The 22,267-nt window shown below is 38.1% G+C and overlaps 1 protein-coding gene across 5 annotated transcripts in view; it reads left to right on the forward strand.

Annotated features, from left to right (window-relative positions):
- The first annotated feature begins 72 nt into the window (after positions 1–72).
- The window catches only part of NNT (nicotinamide nucleotide transhydrogenase), a 43,763-nt gene continuing 21,568 nt past the window's right edge, over positions 73–22,267 (forward strand). The window contains exons 1-16 of one of the 5 annotated variants that reach the window (XM_033511316.1): positions 1,197–1,261; positions 3,831–3,835; positions 5,813–5,941; positions 8,180–8,409; positions 9,515–9,732; positions 11,143–11,230; positions 11,833–11,921; positions 12,731–12,918; positions 13,694–13,827; positions 15,559–15,750; positions 16,746–16,899; positions 17,778–17,939; positions 18,711–18,821; positions 19,552–19,697; positions 21,230–21,425; positions 21,792–22,025. In XM_033511316.1, coding sequence (XP_033367207.1) covers positions 5,911–5,941; positions 8,180–8,409; positions 9,515–9,732; positions 11,143–11,230; positions 11,833–11,921; positions 12,731–12,918; positions 13,694–13,827; positions 15,559–15,750; positions 16,746–16,899; positions 17,778–17,939; positions 18,711–18,821; positions 19,552–19,697; positions 21,230–21,425; positions 21,792–22,025 — 2,173 coding nt within the window. In that variant the 5' untranslated portion in view covers positions 1,197–1,261; positions 3,831–3,835; positions 5,813–5,910. Of the gene's footprint in view, positions 138–226; positions 246–1,071; positions 1,262–3,830; positions 3,836–4,033; positions 5,942–8,179; positions 8,410–9,514; positions 9,733–11,142; positions 11,231–11,832; positions 11,922–12,730; positions 12,919–13,693; positions 13,828–15,558; positions 15,751–16,745; positions 16,900–17,777; positions 17,940–18,710; positions 18,822–19,551; positions 19,698–21,229; positions 21,426–21,791; positions 22,026–22,267 lie in introns of those variants that run through there. The other 4 variants (XM_015652845.1, XM_015652846.3, XM_033511317.1 and 1 more) reach the window with 4 other exon arrangements.

Here is a 22,267-nt window from a genome sequence, read left to right on the forward strand (position 1 = left end):
GGCCGCCCGACCCCCGCGTGCCCCTCAGTCCTTCCGGGTTGGCGGGCGCGGACCCGCCCCCGCCCCGCCCAGAGGTCGGTCGGAGCCGCGGCGGCGGCACCGCGGGCGGGAGCGCGGCGTCGTGTGGGGTTGCGGCGGTGCGTGTGCGGAGCTCCCTCTGGGGCGCGTGCGGAGCCGTGTGCGGGGCTCCCTGTGGGGCGTGTGCGGGGCTCCCTGTGGGGCGTGTGCGGGGTTGTGCGGACTCGGTACGGGGCTGCGGGAGGAGCGTGTGCGGGGCTCTGTGCGGGGCGCTTGCGCCGTGTCCTGTGGGGCTGCGCCGGCACCGCCTCGTTCTCCCGGTGCGTGCGGGAGCCAGCCGCTGGTGGGGAGAAGGCAGCGGTGTCCCGCTGTCGGGGGGAGGGAGGGAGCGTGGCAGGATGGACGCGCGGGAGGAGGCAGGTGGCCCGGGAAGGGGCCCGCGGGAGCGGGGAGCGCGGAGGTGGCGGCCGCGGAGCGTCCCCCGAGCGGGGACAGTGCGTGGCAGGGGACGAGCCGCCCGCCCAAGGTCATTCGGTGGCCGCGGGCTATAAATAGCGACGGGAAAGAGAAGGGGCCGCGGGGGCCCGGCGGGATTCCGGGCGAAGAGCGCGTTCTCGGCTCCCCTGCCCGCTGTGTTCCTCCCCGAGTGCCTGTTCTGCTGAGCCTCCCGGGTGCCTGCAAGCTGTGTCCCACCCAGGGCGACTCCTCAGGGAGCTGTGGCAGGGATTGGAGTAGTTTGTTTGGTGCCTTGGGGCCCCGCGGTTTCCCTTACCACAGTTCCTGTTTTAAAGCAATGGTGTAAAGAGAAAATGGCCTTGAGTCGCAGAAGTGCGACCCCCACGTCATCTGGTCATGCCAGTTGCTTTGGTTAAGAGCTATTTTATTTAATTTTGAAAAAAAAAAAGATACTGTTTTCTAGCCAGAAAGGTAAAGGTGGTGAGGAATGATTGTCTCGTGGCTACTGGCAGTTGACTTGTCCTAAACCTGCTGTGTTTACATGCCTTCTGTCCAGTGTCATTAATAACTCTTGATTTGTTTCCACATTTGCTGTAGGGATTCCATACGTGGCAAGGAATTTGTTCTGAAGTCGCAATGGCGAGCCTTCTGCGTGTTGCTGTCAGTGGGTGCTCAGCTCCTGTTTTTGGCAATGTGCTCCCACCGAAGGTGTGTTCCGCAAAGATGCCGTGCTTGCGAATGTTTAGAACCCACCAGGTGCTTGGGTCTCAGGCAGCTCCAAAGCCAGGTAAATTGATGAAAGTACTGTAAATAATATGTTATTTTAAAACATGAATATAAATTGTTTCTTTTTTTCTTTCTTTCAGATCTGCCTTAGTACAGAAATGACTTAAAATAGAACACTCTTAAATCATATCAGCAGAATACTTGAGTCAGTTGCAGCACAATTTTAGACGGGCTTTATAGGGCTTATGCAGAAGGTGTTTGTGTTAATTATGAACACTTTGGACCCACACAGTTTTTGTGGTTACATGGTCTGAGCTCCTGCTAATACTTTCCTTACTTGAAGGTACTTAAATAAATGCTTTGCTTAGTTAAAAGCCTGAGTTCCCATGAATTTTGGCAGTTTTGGTGGTGCAGCTCTTTGTGTGTATGTGAGAGAAAGTACAGACCTCACAAAGACAGCAACTGCTAGCATGAGGATATGTAGGCATTATCATCCTATCTAAAAAAAAATCTCATGACTTTGTTTAGGAAACACTTCATTGTATCACTTTGAAAAACTATTGATCTGTATCTTCATGTATTTGTTAGTGCATTTGCACAAATTGCATTTCAGCAGATAATGGACAAGTTCAGGTATTTCCAGGAAAAAAAAAAAGTGGGAAAGGGGGCACCCTTGTTTCCAGTTTCTTACATGAACCTGGTATATGAAGATCGGAACTGATAATTTTTTTGTCTATTCCATGCTGTACATAACATGACAGTTGGAAGGCTGAAGAATACTTAATGCAGGTTTAACAATACTTTTGCCGATTATTACTGCATAGGTCATGTCTCCCTTGGAATTTAGAGACCCTGCTTCTCTGCAGATGTAGGATCTTAGTCTGCAAAAGATTAATGTGGAGAGATGGACTGATTGCACACATCATGTCTGGTTCTTCCAAATGTAGACAGTAGGTAACTGCATCAGATACTTGAGAGTATTAGGAAACTAGTGCTGTTCGAAACAGGAGTGTCTGGTTGTGAAAACATGGGACACAAAAGTAGCATGTAGTATCTCTGAGAAGCCTGTGTTGCATAGAATTCGTTGCAGTACTAACAAGGAATGGTGCATTTTGTGGTCCTTTCAACTTGGTGACTGAAGATTTTGGAACTTCTGAAGAAATGTCATGAGAGGAAGTTTCTTTACTCTGAGGGCTCCTGATAAATCTCTGTCATAGTTGTGTGGTGTAACCAGAATTTCTTTCATAGATTTGAGATGGTCTCAATTTTTTTTCCATGTTAAATATCTGAATGAATGAGATATCTGTCAGTCTTCATATGGTAGATTGTCCCTTGGTTGGGAGCGTAAACTGCAACATAGGAAACTAGGTTCAAAGTTCTTTCTGAAATATCCCAGGTAAGTGTCCTCGTTTGAGTTTGAAATCAGTTTTGTATTTGACTTTGACCACAAATTTCATCATGAAACTGTAGAATCTCTTCTATTTTACTGAAACTGGTATACTACTCTGTGTGTGAATTTTCTCATTTTTAAGAATAACTTGAAAAATTTTTCTACAAGGATGGAGAATTCTGATTAGTGTCTTCTGTTCAAATGTTCATTGTTGCCCCTTCCTGTTGTGTGAACGCATTTAAGGATTAGTAGTGTTCATGAAATGCATTTATTTAATATGGAGAATTACAAGTTTGGTAGTCTTGGTTGATAATTAAGCTGTCCTTGTAGTACACTTTGGTAACGTGATTTGTCATTCAGTAGAGGACAAATCAAGGAAAAAACAGTAATTTAATGACAAATTAGAAGCAGGGCTATTGCTTGTATTTGCTTTCTAAGTGCTCTTGAATCAAAATGTAACAGATACAGAATAACTGTGTTTTATTCTTTCAGAAGTTAGCTTTGATCATAGTAATTCTTGGTAAAATCACTGTAGCACTAAGAAGAGTAAGTTTTCTGAGAAGGCTAGTGTCACAGTGATTCTTCTTAAGGCTGTAGTCATTACTTTCCTTGTCTCAGATTAGCTTGCATTCAATCTAGGCTATGTTATATACAAAAGCAATAGCAGCTTAAGGAGAAGAAATACGGAGATACAGAGTCAGCTGAAAAGTAAGTCTGGAGCATGGATAATTTTCTTACTGCCAGCTATTATTCTGCTGCTTGCTTACTGGAAACATAGCAACTTTCATACAGATATAAAATAATTTGTGCCAGATAGTCACTAGGACCTGTGCTTCAGAAACAGAATCAAAACTTTCTGAAGCCCTGGGAAAAATGCATATGGAGTGACTGACTCTGACCTTCCCAGTATACTTCCAGATTAGTTTGTCCTACAACTCTGTGACTTTAACCCCTCTCTGTTTTGGGATTTTAAAAATCCTTTTTATTTTGATGCTTATTTCTTAAAATTTCCTGTTTTTTTTCTAAACCTGGAACAGTTAATTTTCAATTAGTTCTCTAGGTAAGCTTTATTTTATTTATAAACAAAAAATATGCTCCTTTAATTTCCTTTTTTTTTTAAAATTCCTTATTTATGTAATAGGAGGGATCAGGTGTTCATTTAATCTTCTGTACCATTTTTTTTTTTTTTCTTTTTGCCAACATCATATTGCTGTTCTTCGGAATATGTCCTCATCATCAGAACAGGTGAGATGGTTTGTTTAAAGGTTATTAGTGTAACATAAAAAATAGGCATCCTGTTTTCAATCCCAGAACATGTGGCACATAGTCAAAACTCCTTTTCCCTAAGTCACTCTCTATTGGTTGATACTATTTTGTTGCAGACTACTTTCCAAAGTCAGGTTAAGGAGATCAAAAACCTGTATTTTTTGCTATAGTTTTCACTTAGATTGTCTCTAAGATTCTTGTAGATAGAAATTACATGGAGAAAGTCACTGTCATAGTTTTGTTTACCTGAAATTTGAATATGTCTTCATTGCACAGTTAGGATTATGGTAAGGAAATGAGAGTGTGGCTTCTTACTAGTTTTTCAAAGTTCTAAGTTATGTATATGCCACTGCATTTCACAGGAATGTACACTTCATTTTAAGACCTGTGAAATTTAATGATTCTACTTCTGATAGTGGCAGAATCCAAGTACTGTGTATCTTCTACTCAGTATATTAAGAAACTTCATGACTGGAAAAAGTGCTCTGGGTATGTGTATATCAGTCAGTATTTGGAAGATGTCCATGATGTTGTAAAGCAGTTAGTCACTAAAACATACTCAAGGCAGTTCTTAAAGAGATTATCTGACGTGAAGGATTAGAGAGACAACTTGTAGGCTTCACACTCTCATGTAACTTTAAACCCCTAGCAAGAATAGCAGACGAGCTTCCTCAAAATAAAACTTAAGGTCCTAAATATAATCCTTGGTTTCAACCTTTGGAAACTATTGACTTCGATGAAATTGCTGAATTCAACAAACCAAATCTGTGTTAATTGCAAAGTTCCTCCAGCCAGAGTACCAATTGTTTGTATCAGTGCAAACAGGCAGCTGGGAAAACACAAACTCATGTCTAGAATCCAAAGGGTAAATTTATTTCCATTACTTCACTAGCGGGGTATTGCTGAAGCAGGACCCAGGCAGAGGAAAACAAGTGGAGAAACAGGCACCAGTAAATCATCACAGACCTGCTGTTCGTTTAGGCTTATCAAGAGTTATTTCCAGCTGAAAGGGAGCTTTGCAATCCTCCTTGCCAGTGTTCCGCTTTTTAACCCTTTCTTCCCAAGATCTGTGCTGCAGTTTTAAGATAGCTCTTTGTTTTTAAGCTTTGGATACCTGCTCCATTTTGGTGCTGAATCATGTGGAAGCTCAGGGCAGTCTACTTGAAAAATGTCCTATATCTTCTCTAGGTAAAAGCTGGCAAACTGACAGTTTGCTTATGTTATTAATTTGCTTTTGTATTTATGGGTTACTAGAGTTCTGGTACAGTGGGAAACTGAAGAAAAGTTGGTAAGGCAAATGAGACTTGTTGAGTATTTATCTTGGATTTGATCTCCCAAAGCTCTGGAGAAGAGCATGTTCCTCAGTGCTGATCTGTGCTCATTCTGTTTACTAAAAAAGGTGCAGATACTTTACATCTGAAAAAGTTGTACTAATTTTTATTGCGTGTAAGATGTACCAATAAACAAAGAAGTGAGGAATGAGGAAACACATTTGGCATGTAGTGAGTGTATATTTGTGTCCTGTTACTTCTAGCCATTTATTTTTCTATTCTGATACGCCACACAGCAGCAAATGAGCAAATGGAAATGAGAATCATCTATTATCATTAGAAGCTTAGGAGCTAAAAAGATTTGCTTGAGAAAAAGAAAGGCTTTAGTCAAATGTATTTGTGCCTTTAAATTTGCAGTTTCTATTTCCTTTATGCTATAATTTATTCCTTCCCCCATTTGCTCCTCCTTTCCCTTCCCTTTCTTCCCCTTTTTCCCCTTATTTTTCCCTTCCCCTCCTTTCCTCCCTTTCAGCATTCTTGTGCCACAGAAATTTCCAAAAGGAGAAAGGGAAGGTTGTTTACTCAGTGCTTTTTGAAACTTTTTGCATACTATCCTACCCTAGAGCTATTTCCTCTCTGAAATTCTGATTAGTTTCTGTTATCCTAACAAATTTCAATCTTCTAGGTTTCATTCCTGCTTCTGAAAGACAAGAGAGCTCTTTTCCACCGAGTTGATTTAGTGAAAATCAGAAGCAGAACTTTATTGTGTAGTAATTAGAAGAGATGAGGAGAAAAGTCTCTTCAAATGACAAGGGTAATTTGAGTGACAGCAACAGTTACCACAGCTGGTAACAAGTGGTTAGTGCTGCTGTGGTAGGTATGGCCTGAGCTGCACGGTGATGTTTAGATTTGGTGTATGCTGGTGGAGCAAATCATTGCAAAGCTCTGTTACCTTTGTGGATCTGTTATTTCAGATGTGCATTTTTGCTTCTGTTGTGACTTTGTTCTATGAATGTATGTCTTTCTGAATTTGAGTGTTGTCTTGTGATTAAAACATTTCAAATGTTCTCCACCCTATAAAACATCAAAACACTTCTATCTTCAAATTATTTGATGCTATTTTATTAGTCAAATTTCAAAGACAAAGCTAAAATTAAAAAAAAAAAGTAAAAGTAATTAGAATCATAGACTCATTAAGTTTGGAGAAGACCTCTAAGATCACGTCCAACCTTTGAGTGGACTCCACTTTGTCAACTAATCATAGCACTATGTGCCACATCTAGTGATTTCTTGAGCACTTCCAGGGATGGTGACTTGACCATTTCCCTTTAGCAACCTGTTCCAGTGCTTAACCATCCTTTCAGTGAAGAACTTCTTCCTGGTGTCAAATGGCTCAGTACAACCTCTCCTAGTGCAGCAACTAGAAATAATGAATTTCTTTTTTCTGGTGGGCTTCCATTCTCTCATTTTGGATGTATTGATTTTTTTTTGAAGGGTTAGTAGGCTGAGAGGTATAAGTAGGTATTTAAGTACCAGTTCTTAGCAACTCTGCACTGTTTTTTCAGAACATAGTATTTTGACAGTTTCTAACCAAAACATTTTCAGATTGTGAGCTTTAAGCACATTGTAGTCCATTCATTCAATTTCATAGATAATTTATTTTCATATTTTAAATCTGAATCTGTTTCCTGAAAGCTGTTATATTGTAGTTTGTTTTTAGCTTTTTTTGCATGTTTCTATCTCAAAGTCATAAGGAGGCCTTCTTAAAATTTGCATTCTTTGCCTGGTACAATATTTTGTATCATAATACATAGTATTGTTGGACAATCTAAAAAGAGATTTGTGATTTTAAACAAGCCTGTTGTCCTCTTCCTCTCCTTTTTTAGCTTTGGGGTTTCTTTGGTGGGTTTTGTTGTTGTTGTTTGATCATTAATATGAGTGACCGCTTAGACTGCTCAAATTATAGTTTATTAATATTCATGTGGTGTAAATGTCTTGCATAGTAATGCCACAATCCAGGCTTAAATTCTGGATAGATGTCAGTGAAAGCTGGTACAGGATTCAGCCTATGCCTAGCATGGACTGCATGCTGTCAGTGTAATTGAAGCAATGTAATAGTTTTATGTATGATTATTCTGCTTGAGCCTGTGTATTCATAAATAATGTATTTAAACACTTGTTTGGATCAGAGAAGTTTATCTCACAGATATGAGACTGAAAGCCCCCAAATTGTACTCAAGTGAAATTTGATGTTTGTAATTTGAAAACTTTAAGTAAACCCCAAATTTCTGTGTCAGCAGTTTCCCAGTGTTACTCAGTGGAGCTTTGAACAAGTTAGGACAAGGAAATAACTTTGAAGAGAAATATTTTCTAAGAAACTAGTAGCTGGATATTCCATTATTCTTCAACTACTTTTGAATTCACATTTTTCATTTCTGTGGCAACTTTAATGGTAGCTCATTGATGTAGTTATGCCTTTCAATGTGCTTTCTGGTGCATATGTTGCATTCAGTAATAGTGATTTGGGATAATTTGATATATATTACACATTGTAATGTATATTAAAGTTGTAATTTGATATACATTACAAATGTATTCAGTTAAAATGCAATTCCACTGTTCAAGCTCATTTATTTCTTTCTTCACAATAACCTGGAAGTAACTAGAAAGCGATTTAAATTCTGGCCTGAGGCAGAATCTGTTATCACCAGTACACCAGGTATTGTGTAAATCAGAATGCCAGTTATACAGTTGGAACTCTGTAAATGCCAATGGGTATGAACTGCACCAAACACTTGTTATTGCTTGTGTGGCTGATTGTGCTCACCTGCTGATTGCTGAGAGAACAAGGTTCTCTAGGAAGATGGTGTAATTTAAGGAAATGTAAATGAGGTTCCTAGAAAATAGCATTCTGCTTCCTCTTCCCTTAGGAGGGAGAATTTCTAACTGTGACATGTGTCTGCATGTGTCTGTACAACATTGAAGAGTGTCCCTTATATCAATTAATTAGTGTTTAGTACAATTAATGCTGTCTTTTCTGCCACTCTTACAGGAATTCCTTATAAGCAGCTGACTGTAGGTGTCCCAAAGGAGATATTTGAGAATGAGAAGAGAGTGGCTCTGTCACCAGCTGGAGTTCAAGCCTTGGTTAAGCAAGGCTTCAATGTTGTGGTGGAATCTGGTGCTGGAGAAGCTTCCAGATTTTCTGATGACCATTACAGAGAAGTTGGAGCAAAGATCCAGGGGACCAAGGAAGTCCTGGCTTCTGATTTGATTGTGAAAGTAATTGCTTTATTAGTATATTTCCTATTACATTGTTCTTGGAGAAATGTATAGGTATTTTTTTTTCTAGTAATCTGTGGAAAATTCAGTAAATAAGGTCCTTTAAATTAGTGTTTTCCGTTTTGAGTTCTAATTCAAGTTTTGTATTTTTTTTTTGGTAGCTCTGTGTGCACGTACACTAAAAAAAATCGTAAATGACGGTGTTGAAAAAAAATGTGGGTAATTTCTTAGAGAGTTTTTAACAACCTAAGAGTTGTTTTTCCTGGAGTGAGGTAGACTAGTTCTAGAATCTAATCAGATGAGATTCCTGCTCTAAGAAATCTTTTATCCAAAATTTGCAACATATAACTCTAGTTATTCTTTTAAATAGAGTGGTTTGCGATTTTGAAAATATGATTCTGTAACTTTTCTGAATTGAAACCCAGCAAAAGTGTGTTTAAAAATTGGAGAAAACAGCAATCTTACTTGAGAGGTCTTAGGCTGTGCAGAGTCCTGAAGGGGGAAAAAAAAGAAAAAGACCTTTACCTTATTGTGGCTTCCTTCAGTTGTTCTGTTTAAAATTATCCCATTGAGCATAGAATTTCTGTGAGCTGCTTTTTGAACAACCCTTTTAAGTAGGTTTCTCTTTGGAGAAAAGTGAGAAACCCAGAAGTGAATGTAGATGAATGTAGATCAGTGTCTGCTTGACATCTGCCATGAAATACCCTGTATGTAGTCATGCACTATGACCTGATTGGTGGTTCTTAGTTTGTAGAGCTTAATTGTCATATCTGTTGAGTACTCATTTTGCTTAAAAATGGTGGGTTTGAGGGTAGCTGTCTGTTGTAAAAGCAGGAGGTGCTAATTAGAAGTCATCAGATTTTTCTGAAGGCGTGTGCTGACAATTTTTGTCTTGTCACCAGTCCACCTAGTGCCAATTCCATGATGTTGGCTGCAGCTGAGAAGTGCAGTTACTCTGTTCAGTTGTGTAAATATCTTTTGATATACTTTCTCCCTTCTGTACTTTCTGGATGGGAATGGACAGACTGCAGCCTGGGAGAAAGGAAGTGGAATGTGTTCTGATTTCTTTCCTCTGATTAACTTGGAAATTTCTGTCTTTTTTCAGGTGAGAGCTCCTATGTATAACTCATCTCTAGGTGTACATGAGGCAGATCTTTTCAAGACAGCAGCAACCCTGATTAGTTTTATCTACCCAGCACAAAATCCAGACCTCCTGAAAAAACTTGCAGAAAAAAAAGCTACTGTCTTGGCTATGGATCAGGTTCCACGGGTCACCATTGCTCAGGGATATGATGCACTTAGCTCCATGGCCAACATTGCTGGGTATGGATTTATTTTGGTTTTTTTTGCTTCACTAAGTATAGCTGGTTTAAAATCATGTACTTTGATATTAGGTATATCTAAAATGATTCTACATCTCTATATTCATGCAGAGCTGTTGCAAGCAGGGTGGTGTTAAAGTTTCTTATGGTTAGTTTTACAGCAAATCAGAGCAATGCTTTTAAAATAAACAAAACTGAACACAATTTTTCCAATTCCTTGACTGTTTTGTCTACTACCTTTTTGTGCTGAACTAGGTTATCTTGAGCACAGATTGTCTGTCATGGGGATCTGGTGTTGCTAGGAGCTAACTAACCCAAACAACACTCAGTGTGATTGCAATTGCAGTGGCAGTTACAAACAAAAGATCAAATATTGTCAGACCATCTCCATGTTTTGCAACTAGCATTTTAGGTATTGCAGTGAATTAAAATGTTGTTATACCACATTTCTTTAATTAGTTTATTTTATTTTTTTAAAGTTATTATTTTTTTGACTTTTTACTTAGACGATGTCTGAGGCATAATAAACCATTGCGAAGGCTGCCAGGTTTTGCGCACACAAACAGTGTACATCCATTCACATGTTAACTTATTCCCCATATTTTCATTTGGTGTGATTCTATACAACACAGAAATTCATAATGTATTTGAAGATGTAAAATATACAAAATATATTCCAAATCTGAGCTACTTTTATGGCATACAGACCTCTATATCTCTCTGCTAGAGATAGGAAAAAGAGTGGAATGGGACCGTTGAACCACACCACTGTTAGTAAAATTGCAAGAAAATGTGCCCTGTTGTTAAGAAAAGATGAAATTACACATTAATCATTATTTTCAGGTAGCTCTGCTGGTGTTAACTTGGTGTCCAGCTACCAATTCTTGGCTGGGGCAAATAAAGTAGCAAGTTTAAGCTATTTGTCCTAAGCCATATAGCTCTGTGAAGTTTGGGTCAGAGTACCTTTCTTGAATGTGCCCTTGCTGGCCTAAGTGGGCCAACTGCAGAGTTGCTCTGGGTTTTGTAATTACTTGTTCATGCTCCCTTCCATAATGACCCTCAGGTTATAGCCTTAGAAGGTAGTTTTAAAGACCACAGAGTTAATTTTTGGCAAGTTACACATTTATTTTTCAGGTAAAATTTTATTTGTGAGAATGATTAGTTGTAGACATCCAGTATACTGCAGTCCAAAAATTATGTATGAAAATGCATTCCATGGTTTAAAACAAATCAAAGAACAAATGGCAAGAAATATGAACAAAGACTATTAAGCTTGTTTCAGTGGTGAAAATACTAAGCTTGCTTTATCCTACACATGCTCTGGTTAAATGTTCATCTTTTAGATTGATGTAATGAATGGAATTTACTGAATCTGAGAAAACACTGATATGTGTTCATCCTTGATTGACAGGTACAAGGCTGTGGTCCTGGCAGCAAATCACTTTGGTCGATTTTTCACGGGTCAAATCACAGCTGCTGGTAAAGTTCCTCCAGCAAAGGTATGTGCAATTAAACACATACTGTGGCAAAAGAATATGTTAATTTCTGAGCAGAGGTAGTTGTTGCTGAAACTATGTTGAAAGACTTTTTCCTGCCTTTTGACTTTTTCTAGAGACTTTAGAAATCGCTATAACTATTCTCATACAACTTTTTGTTCACATCTGTTCTGGTTTTGTTTTGGGAATAATAGAATAACTTCAGTTTTATTTAAGTTTACTTAGTTTTAAACATCAGAATAGCTATATGGGGTTGGGTTTATAGGAGAAGGTAAGGAAGCAGTTAAGAAAATTCAGAGATATTGGTATTTCTGGTGCATTGAGGAATGCAATGGAAGGGCTTACTTATTTGGAATTACAGGTGGATTAGGTTGAAGAGAAATGAAAGTAGAATTAGAGCAGGAAAAAAGGAAGATAAATCAAGGAGAACACCTGTGTTTTCTTAGATAAATTATTAGCTACAGAAGAACTGGCTCTTAGATATGTGTAATTAGGAATTACAGCTTTTAAGCTGTTGGATGTAAGGGGGAATCTGCTAAAGCAAATTTGGTTTTATCCTAAGGTATCTTATTTAAATGGCTGGTTAATGAGACTTATCATTCTAGGTACTGATCATTGGAGGAGGGGTTGCTGGCCTGGCTTCTGCAGGAGCAGCAAAATCAATGGGTGCAGTGGTTCGTGGATTTGATACTAGGTAAGGGTGTGAAAATTGTAATATCAATCTGAAATTACTTTAAGTTGTTTGTGGCTGAATTACAGTGAAATAATTTGTGCTGCACTGAGTCATAATTAAATTCCTGCCATTTTTATGCCATCATCAGTTCTTCATTTTTTATTAATTTTAAAATCTGTCTAAAACTTTTTCATTTTCATTTTAATTCCCTTTTTTAACTACTCTAGATACTTTTATCTTGAGATGTAAGAAATTTCTGTTTAATTCTCTGCATGTTGTGACTGTTCACCGAAAACTGAAATTTAGTCTTATTATTTAATGTGATGTCATATGATGCAAAGTAAATCTAAGAATATTAACAAGCCATAACTGCAAACACCCACCCCCTGGTAGTTTCCTCTGTGAAAGTAAGACTTATTAGTACTTCCCATCTCACAGTTTAAACACAAGGTCCGAGGTTCTGTGCTTATCTCCCATTTTCAGCACCTCAGATCGGGCTGTAGATTTACCAAGTCATGACAACAGAAATGCATGAGGAGAGTTAATAACCAAAGCCTCAGCTTTGAGGCTTTTCTTAGAGCAACTCTGCTGACAATACTGGAAACTATAGGCTACCTTCATTCCCTATTCAAGTATGTCTGGAACCTAAATTTTTCAATGAAATTATTTTTTGCACTGAATTCAGAAAGCTGAGGGCTTTGATTATGGTCTCTAATATTAGAATAAGTTTTACATCCCTTGTCTGAAGATAGCTACTAAAACCACTGGTAAAGTCATGATGTATTTTTAAAATAGTGTTTTTTCTCTCACCTATAATTTTCCTTTTCTAGAGCTGCAGCTTTGGAACAGTTCAAGTCTCTTGGTGCTGAGCCTTTGGAAGTAGACTTAAAGGAATCTGGAGAGGGACAAGGTGGTTATGCTAAAGAAATGTCCAAAGAATTTATTGAAGCTGAAATGAAACTCTTTGCCAAACAATGCCAAGATGTTGACATTATCATCACTACAGCACTTATTCCAGGTATGTTTTATGTGAAAAATGCTACTTTTCATTTTTCTAGTTAAGTTGTCATATCTTGAAGTTGTATCTGCATAAAAACAGAGGGGTTAGTGAATTATGTCTGTGGGAGCATGTACCTTTACACTTCTGTGATAAAGGTCTGGTTTTAAAGTGTGTCCTTTTGTTTTTTTAAACAACTTTTGTTTTCAAAGACTATCAATATAACTCAAATACTATCATGTTTTTCTTACTAAAAAAGGAGTAGGTAGTTATAAAGTAGGAATATATAATTCTCTTGCTTATCTATTGCATTACTGCTACTTCTGCTATACATCTTGTGCACCGGAACAAGTCTAATTGAACTGGTACTCTCCTTTGCAATTGAAACCTAGTAAGAAAGAGCTTAAATTTTAGTGCTTTGTGTTGCACAATATGTTGTATTTTAATAACTCACAATGTGGTGGGGTATTTTTTTTGTTTGGGTTTTTTTGTTTTTTTTTTGTTTTGACTGGAATTGTAAGATTGGATGTTAAAACTGTCAATTTGGCAGAATTTGACTTATCTTTGGCTGACTACCGTGCATAACTTTCTTGTATCCTTTTGGAGCAGGATGTTCCAGCACCTCTTTTGTCTTTGCAATAAAAAACTTTTGTGATTTTTTTTTTTTTGTCCCTGGTAAAAATTTTGCTTACAAAATTAAAGCTTATATGTAGAGCAAAGAGGAGTAGTCATCTCCTAAGCTCAACAGATAGAAAGCTGTATTTTGTGTTTAACTTCCTATGCCTTGTTTTGTCAGGCAAAAAAGCTCCAATCTTGTTTAAGAGAGATATGATTGAATCAATGAAGGAAGGTTCAGTTGTTGTGGATTTAGCTGCAGAAGCAGGGGGAAATATTGAGACTACAAAGCCTGGAGAAATGTATGTTCATAAGGTGAGCATTTTAATCTACAGTTCATTCTCAGTTTACCTGTACTTCCACGTTGTTTTGTAAACTGTATGCTGAAAATGAGCAGCTGAATTTTTCAACAGTCTTTCAACTGCTTTGGATGAAGTAATCCTTTAGATTTGCATTTGGCCACTATTTATATACATCAATTTGAATATTTTTAAAGAAAATAACACTTTTGTAGAGTGTTAATTGGGTTGTTAATGGGTATTACAGAATTCTTGCTACTTAAACTTCCAAGTCCAGTGTTTGTCTCTTCTGAGTTCAAAGTCAGATTTGATATCTGTTTCTCAATCTGTCTAAAAAACATAGCAGTAGCAATAGGTTCTTTGACTTGCTTACCACCTCCCATGACTGGAGGTTAACATTCCCTGTCATAGGTAAAGCTAAGCAGGTTCAGACTCTCGGTGTCTTACTTCAGTACAAAGTCTCTGGCCTACTCAGTACTATTTCAGCTTCAGGAGGGTGCTGGTTTGCTTTCTTAATCTCCAACAATACGAGTATATCTCCCATCGATTAGCCAAAGCACTTGAAACCCAAAGTAGATGTAGCATGAATTGGTTCATTAAAGTAAGTAGTTTTGGTCTTGGCTGAACTACTTTGGTTTTGCTCCAGTGTTCATTTGCTCAGTTGAGAACTTGTCTTTCTGTTTTTTGGTTTTTGTTTTTGCTGCTTATAAGAAGTCTGCTAACAATTACAGAAATCTGGGTGATGAGATTTATAGCAGCAGATTTCCTAGGCTGTAATTTGGTAATGCAACAATATAATACCTTTATTTGGGAAGTCTGTAGGACACTGCTGCCGTGGTTGTCATTGACACAAGCAGAATTCTGTTTATGTATCAAAGAATCACATGTTGCATTTGTCTTTGTGGCTTTCTAAGGCTTTTGATGTCATTGCTTAAAACCTGAAACTAGAGAATGTAAAAGAGAGGTGAGCAGATACTTGTATGAAGAGTTTATATGGAACACTTTTAGTCAGAGGCGTATTACCCCTGGATTTAGTGTACTGGCTCTGTGCTATGGAAAATAGCAGTGGTGCAGCATTATTAGGATTGTGCCAGAGCATTGCATTAGGAAGCCAAAGTTCTGGAAGCATGCAAGGATTTTAGGTGTAAGTTGTGGGAGCTGTATTTTAACAGAAGCCTGCTTTTGAACACCTAAGAGTGTATGCCAGCCTTAACTTCCCACTCCTTCCTAAAGCTTGATATCCTCTAGTTCTCATTAGTTCTTTAAGCAGTGAGATTATATTAGGTTACATTTTTACATACATATGAACTCAGACTTATTACTTGCACAGCTCTGAGTGAGCTCCCTTCACTCCACTGGCATACAGAAATTGTCCCTAGTGCTTGCCTTTCAGAAAAACAGAAGATGCCAAGTATAAAGCAGATTAATCTGTTACCTGGTTGCTTAAAGAAGTTAGGTTCTGAGAGAAAGTAGGATTTGAGAAGACAAGCTCTAGCACCAATATATCTTCGTCTCTGTGAAGTCTTGTTGCTAACAGAATTTAATCATGTTGGATTCTGTAGCTATTGTGAGTGATCTGTCCCTGACACAGTAGTGTTAGAGCTGCAGGTAGCAAATTAAGTTTGGGTTATAAACAGGTAAGTGAAACAGTTTGGATATTTATTTCCAGAAGGATGTACTAGAAGGGATGATGCTTTTTCAGAGAATGTAAAAAATCCTTATTATTTTACTTGAATTTTTTTTTCAGGGTGTTACACACATTGGGTACACAGATCTGCCTAGCAGAATGTCTACTCAGGCTAGTACCCTGTATTCTAATAATATTATAAAACTTCTAAAGGCCATTAGTCCTGACAAAGAGAATTTCTACTTTGATCCAAAAGATGACTTTGACTATGGGACTCTGGATCATGTTATTAGAGGAACCGTAGTAATGAAGGTAAGCCAGTAAAGACTGTCTTCTTAATTTGTGAGTACAGACCTAACATGTATCACTTCTGTCCCTTCAAAATGCATTCAGAGATACTGCATGTCAACAGACTTCAGAGGTGGCTTGGTAGAATGTGTGGGAAACTGTGTGTTTATTCAGCTGAAAATTCCTGGTTTTTTGCGGTTTTTTTTTTTTTTGTATTTTTTTGGGTTTTTTTTGTTTGTTTGTTTTGTTTTTTTTTTGTCTTGTCTTCTTGTCAAGGTTAAACCTAATGTGTTTACTAATGAAAAATTAGAAAAAGATAAAATTTGCCTGTTCCATGTGATTAAAAACATAGCTATTGAAAACATATTTGAGGCTTTACCAGACCAAATCATTCTTCCAGAAAAACATCCTTCCTTTTTTTAAAAAAGAAATTTTCCTTTTATAGGAAGAAAAAAAAATGGTGAAACTAGAATATGAAAAGTACTTTAAGCTTTATCAGAAAATAATAAAATAAAAACTCAGGGCGTAGACTTCAGCTTTCCCAGACTATTGAAGTGGTGTGTACTCAGTGCTGATAGCTCCACAGAGGCCTGGAGAGTAACAAGAAATGTGGGATTATCATCCTCGGTTCCTATCTGAGGTCTGAAAAAACTGTGATTACAGTTCACATCTGTAGCAGATTTTGTTATTTCCAAGACTATGTTTTATTTTGTATAGATGTTTTCCAGTTAAGGAACTTCTATCTCTTTGCTTTTCTCTTATTTCTGCTCTGGAGCCTTGTGCTGTGTCTTCACCAGGTGCCCTTGACCTAATACCAAATCTTGTCTGAGGGATGTGTAAACCAGTATGATTAACTAGGGCATGCCTTGCAAACTAGTGCTGATGCAGAAAAGGAGCCTGTTCCTGGGCATGGCTATAGGATATTAGCACTTTTCTGAATTGCAGGATTAAGAAGAAAAGGCATTTCTAAGTACTAAGCATCTGCCATGCTAGGCATAACTATAAATATCTCTTGTCAGGATGGCAAAGTGATTTTCCCAGCACCTCCACCAAATAACATTCCTCAAGGAGCACCAGTGAAGCAGAAGACTGTAGCAGAGCTGGAAGCAGAAAAAGCAGCTACTATTACACCTTTTAGAAAAACCATGACTACTGCATCTGTATACACAGCAGGTGGGCAACTTGCTGGAGTATCCGTGTAGAGTACTTCTCATTTGGCTAATACCTTTGAATGACCCATTCAATTGAACACTGTTTGGGAGAGCCTTTGATTTGCTGGTGTATCCTGGTGCAAAATCAGTGCAGTGTAAGAATTGCTTGAGAGGGAAAATAAAACTTTTGAAATTTTACCAAAAGTGTTGACTTTTCAACAAGTGCTGATTCATTCTCTGTGCATATATGTGTGTTTGGCTCTAATTAAATATTAGTAAAATGCTTAAAATTCTAAAGAACTCCTGCCAGGGACTATGCCCATACTTTGCAGCAGAATCAGCTCAATGTCTTTGCTTTCTTCAGATTTTATTGTATTATGTGAGACTTAAATGGCCACAATCTACTGAAGTATTGGAAATAGGACATTTGCTTTGACAAATAAGTATTGGCTCTCCATTTCATTTATTACAGTCATTGCATCAGAACTTTTGCATTAAGTAATTAATGAATTCAGTAGTCTTAATCTTAATCCTTTCTCTTCATACATATGCTTTGATACTTCCAAGTAATATCTCAACATAGTTGTGACTTCTCCATTTTTTTCTATAGAACAGGAGAGTGACAGGATTCAGTGTTTGTGTAGAAACCTATCTTTTCTGCATTGTGTTAATGCATAACAAATATATCTGGATTATATTTATGGCTTTATTTTCTGTTACAAAAAAAACACTGGTGCTGAAAGAGCTTTGTGTATATGACAAAATGATCTCACTGGTTTTTAAACTAGTCCGTGCAGAGAACTCCATTTTGCTTTTGTGACAGTACTAGGCTCCTGTTGTATACAGTTTAAATGTAAGAAGTCATTGAAAAGTTACAGTTTTCCTGTCTTTTCCTTCTAGGTTTAGCTGGTATGTTAGGGCTGGGCATTGTAGCACCTAATGCTGCTTTCACACAAATGGTGACGACGTTTGGCCTCTCTGGAATAGTGGGGTACCACACAGTGTGGGGTGTGACTCCTGCTCTGCACTCCCCACTCATGTCTGTCACTAATGCTATCTCAGGTAAGTGGCTGTCACACAGCTGCTTGTTTTCTACTTGAAGGAGGCACAACTCCTTTTAACCTGGATTAGTGTTGCTGTGCATATTTGAGTTTACTTTCATAACTAGCAAAGACACCTGAAATGTTGTATTTCTGAGAGTATGATTTTTTCAAAAGAAAGGCAAATATGATGCTGTATCCTTTTAATTTTCATAATGTTTTATGCTTGACCTATTTGCTTAAAAGTTTGTTTTACCGGCAGGGCTGCAGTCTCCTTTCATAGGCCACATCTTTCCTCCCATGTCTCCAAAATATTGCCCTGAAAATAACTTACCTTTCCTATTTTTTACGTTCTTTTATTCATCTCCTCAAACTATGTGCCTTGAGAGAGGGGGAAAAAGAAAAGAAATCTTTAAATACCCATATGATGCATAATTCTTAAAAATAAGATTTTATTTATCTGTGTTTGGCTATGTGTGGCAGGTGACAAGTGTTCTACTTTGGTTATTAAAAGCAAAGTTTGTGTTATTGAACAAGTACTTGGCTAACTCTGTGCTTGAGGCACTGTTCTCCAGAACTACATTCATATACCCTGTTTTTCCTTTTGAAACATGTTTGTATTCTTGAAAAAGACAGTGGTAGTCTTCTTCAAGCATTAATGTGTGAAGTAGGAGTCAAAATTTGAGTTGACTGGTATTTGTCCAGCAGTTGAAAGGAAACTTCCTATACTTATAGAGGCTCTTAAGGTTACATAGTAACCTTTTCCAGTAACACTTTTTTCTCTTTTAATCAGGTCTGACTGCAGTTGGTGGCCTGGTGCTGATGGGAGGACACTATCTCCCTGAAAACATTTCCCAAAGCCTAGCGGTGCTTTCAGCCTTTATATCTTCAGTCAATATTGCAGGTATGAATGTTAGGTTTTCTCCTGAGGATAACTTCAAGTACTAGTGTAATTAACTCTTTAATTATATAATTCCAGAAGTACTAGTATGAGAATAGAATCTGAGAGCATTTATCAATAAAAACCTATCACCACTCCCAATTTTCACAGTAGATATTGTAGGTATTTTGCATACCCTGTGAAGTATTTACTGTGAAGTAACCTTTTTTAGGAAATTCTTAAATGTGCATTTTCCTTTCATAGTATCCTTTGGGTGATGATTATATTTTCCTGTATAACCCAAGAGGGTAGTTGTAGAGGATTTGTACTTGTTTTAATTTTCCTAATTGAAATAGTGGCATAGAACAAAATTTTGTTTCCTTGAGCTTCTGAAGTCCCAGCTTCAATAATAAAAAAGACAAGAAAGTGAGCAATGTGACTTAGAAATACTGTTTTTGCTAGACTAGGTGGGTAAAAGAACACAGTCATAAATGAAGCTGTATCCTGCAGTCAATGTAGAGTATGGAGCCAGAGCAGGTTCTCCTTTTCTTCTGAATTTCTTCCAAAGGCTAAAAGAGACAGCAAGATCTAACCCTGAATATACCTTTGTTTCCTGGTGGTTTTCTAGGTTACTAGCTTTATTGGTTGCTGAATTGTGTGGCGATATGGTATTACTAAATATTTCTCTTATAACTTGGCATGTGCTTGATTTCAGATTTTATTTTTTTTAATATTGGTCCTTTACTTTGTCCAGGTGGCTTTTTAGTTACACAGAGAATGCTGGATATGTTCAAACGTCCCACAGACCCTCCTGAGTACAACTATTTGTACCTGCTCCCTGGTGGTGTATTTGTAGGAGGATATGCAGCTGCTCTCAGCGGTGGCTATAACATTGAACAAGTAAGAAGATAACTTTATGGCTCTTAGCCCAGTGCTCACTGTTATGTTTCTTCATGCCTGTTCTGTTGAGGAGTAAATAACAAATAATCCAAGGTCTTTCCATCATGTTCCCACAAGGCCAATCTGAAGCTGATTAACTGTAAGCTTGCAGTCACATAGCTAACATACTTTAAAAGCTCTGTTGTTGTTTGGTTTTGTGATAGCATAGCAGGTGCTTTTATGTATTGGACTGTTTTCCTAAATTACAGTATAAATAATACAGTAACTACAGAAATCAGTCTTTGTTTTAAATGTTTCTGAAAGTTCAACTTGGCATGAAAGTTAAAAAAGGTTGGGGTCAGTTTTCAGCACAGAGGGATGTACAGGGATTTTACCTAAAGCATCTTTTATAATAAACTTTTGTTTGCATTTGTTTTAATAGCAAGAAAAAGTTTGGAAAAAGCAAATCCAAACATATTGTTATGGCAGAGGCTTCTACTGCATTTGGGTTTTTTTCAATTATCTGGACATATATAACTCAGTTCATGTAAGTTTGATTATACTTTTTGCAAGCAACAGTTACAGAGTGCCACAGAATCATCAATGTAGGAGAAGACCTACATTAAAGATCATCAGGTCCAGCTATCAGCCTTGCACCACTAGTGACCACCATGGTCACTATCAGACCATGTCCTCAAGTCCCACACCCACAAGTTTTTTTGAACACTTCCAGGAATGGTGACTCCAGCACTTTCCAGGGCAGCTGGTTCCAATATTCTGCCATGCTTTCCATGAAAAAGAATGTCCTAGTATCTAATATAACCTTCCCATTGAGCAAGTAGAGGCCATTTCCTGTTGTCCTCTCACTTTTTACCTAGGAGATGAGACCAATTCTCACCTGGCTACAACCTCATTTTGAGGAGTTGTAGAGAGTGATAAAGTCTCCACTGAGTTTCCTTTTCTCTAGACTGAACACCCCCAGCTCCTTCCTCATTAGACTTGTGGTCCAGATGCTTCACCAGCCCTGTTGCCCGTCTCTGCACTTGCTCCAGTGTCTTTTTTGGAATGAGGGGTCCAAAATTGGACACAGATTTCAAGGTGTGGCCTCTCCACTGCTGACTACAGGGGAATGATCACAGTTTTACTCCTTCTGACCACGTTATTGCTGGTAGTTCAGAACTATCTAAACTGTTTCTTAGTTCAAATTTGCCATAAACAAATTCTAAAACTATTCCTATAATGAACAGGACCATTTAGCTTTGGGTTTGTGCTAAAGGAAAGGTTGCTTCTGAACTGATAAGGAAAATTAGTTCGGCTCTAGTTAATATTCATTCTGCAGATAAAATAAGATCATCAAGTGAGGGAAAAGCTTTATAGATAGCACGTTTTAATTGGCTAAAAACACATCCTGTATGACAGTTTCTCAACTTCAGTTAAGAATTGTGACTTAAACACATTCTGGAGAAGTCAGCCCTTTAGTGTAATAATTGGAGATGTTTTTACAGCAATGCGATTTGTCACTACTTCATACTGATGGTTTTCCTATTTTAAAGGTGATGTATCTGGGCTCAGGACTGTGCTGTGTTGGTGCCCTGGCTGGTTTGTCTACCCAAGGAACAGCTCGTCTTGGAAATGCTTTGGGTATGATCGGTGTTGCAGGAGGTTTAGCCGCAACCCTTGGAGGCCTTAATCCTTCGCCTGAATTGTTGGCACAGATGTCAGGTGCAATGGCACTTGGTGGGACCATAGGTATGTGTAAGATGAGGGAAACCACATGTCCAGAGGTAAATGATCTTGCCCAACTTCATACTTCTGTTCAGTTTCTGGCCAAATACTGCCAAATTACATCTTTCACTCTGTCACAGAAAACAATGAATTTCTCAATATTTATTGAAGCTTCTTAGCACATGATATGCTTTAATCTTTCTATTTTTCATGATGTTCTCCTTGCACAAAATACACATGTGCAGCCTTCTGTTCAATGCCATAGCAATTTCCAGTTGGAGCAGGCTTGTGTGTGTAATCATTGCACACTGAACCATCCTATACTAATTTCTAGCTGAACAAGTGGGTTGTGTTTTTTAAGGTTTCCCTTCTGTCTTCAACTCTCAATAGGTCTGACAATTGCTAAACGCATCCAGATTACAGATCTGCCTCAGCTAGTGGCTGCTTTCCACAGTTTGGTTGGTTTGGCTGCTGTGCTCACCTGTGTAGCAGAGTACATGGTTGAATATCCTCACTTTGCCACTGATCCTGCTGCAAACCTCACCAAGATTGTGGCCTATCTTGGGACATACATTGGTGGAGTGACTTTCAGTGGCTCTCTTGTTGCATATGGAAAACTGCAAGGTGAGAGGTTCTATGCAGAATTAAATATTTGTTAAAGGGCTTTTCTTCCCCCTGGAGCTAGCTCTACTTTTAGACTGCTGTGTAATTGAGAAGAAACAATGTGTTTTGCATCAGGTAAAAGTTTATATGTTAAATTTTAAAGAGTGTACTTTTTTGTTTCTAATTCTGTTTAGTTTGAGTGCAGCTTTAGTTATGAAAGGTTGTCTTCAGTGCTTGGGCATATTACTACTATCCATCTCTTG

The sequence above is a fragment of the Parus major genome, chromosome Z, assembly GCF_001522545.3.
Source record: "Parus major isolate Abel chromosome Z, Parus_major1.1, whole genome shotgun sequence".
Classification (NCBI taxonomy): Eukaryota; Metazoa; Chordata; class Aves; order Passeriformes; family Paridae; genus Parus; species Parus major.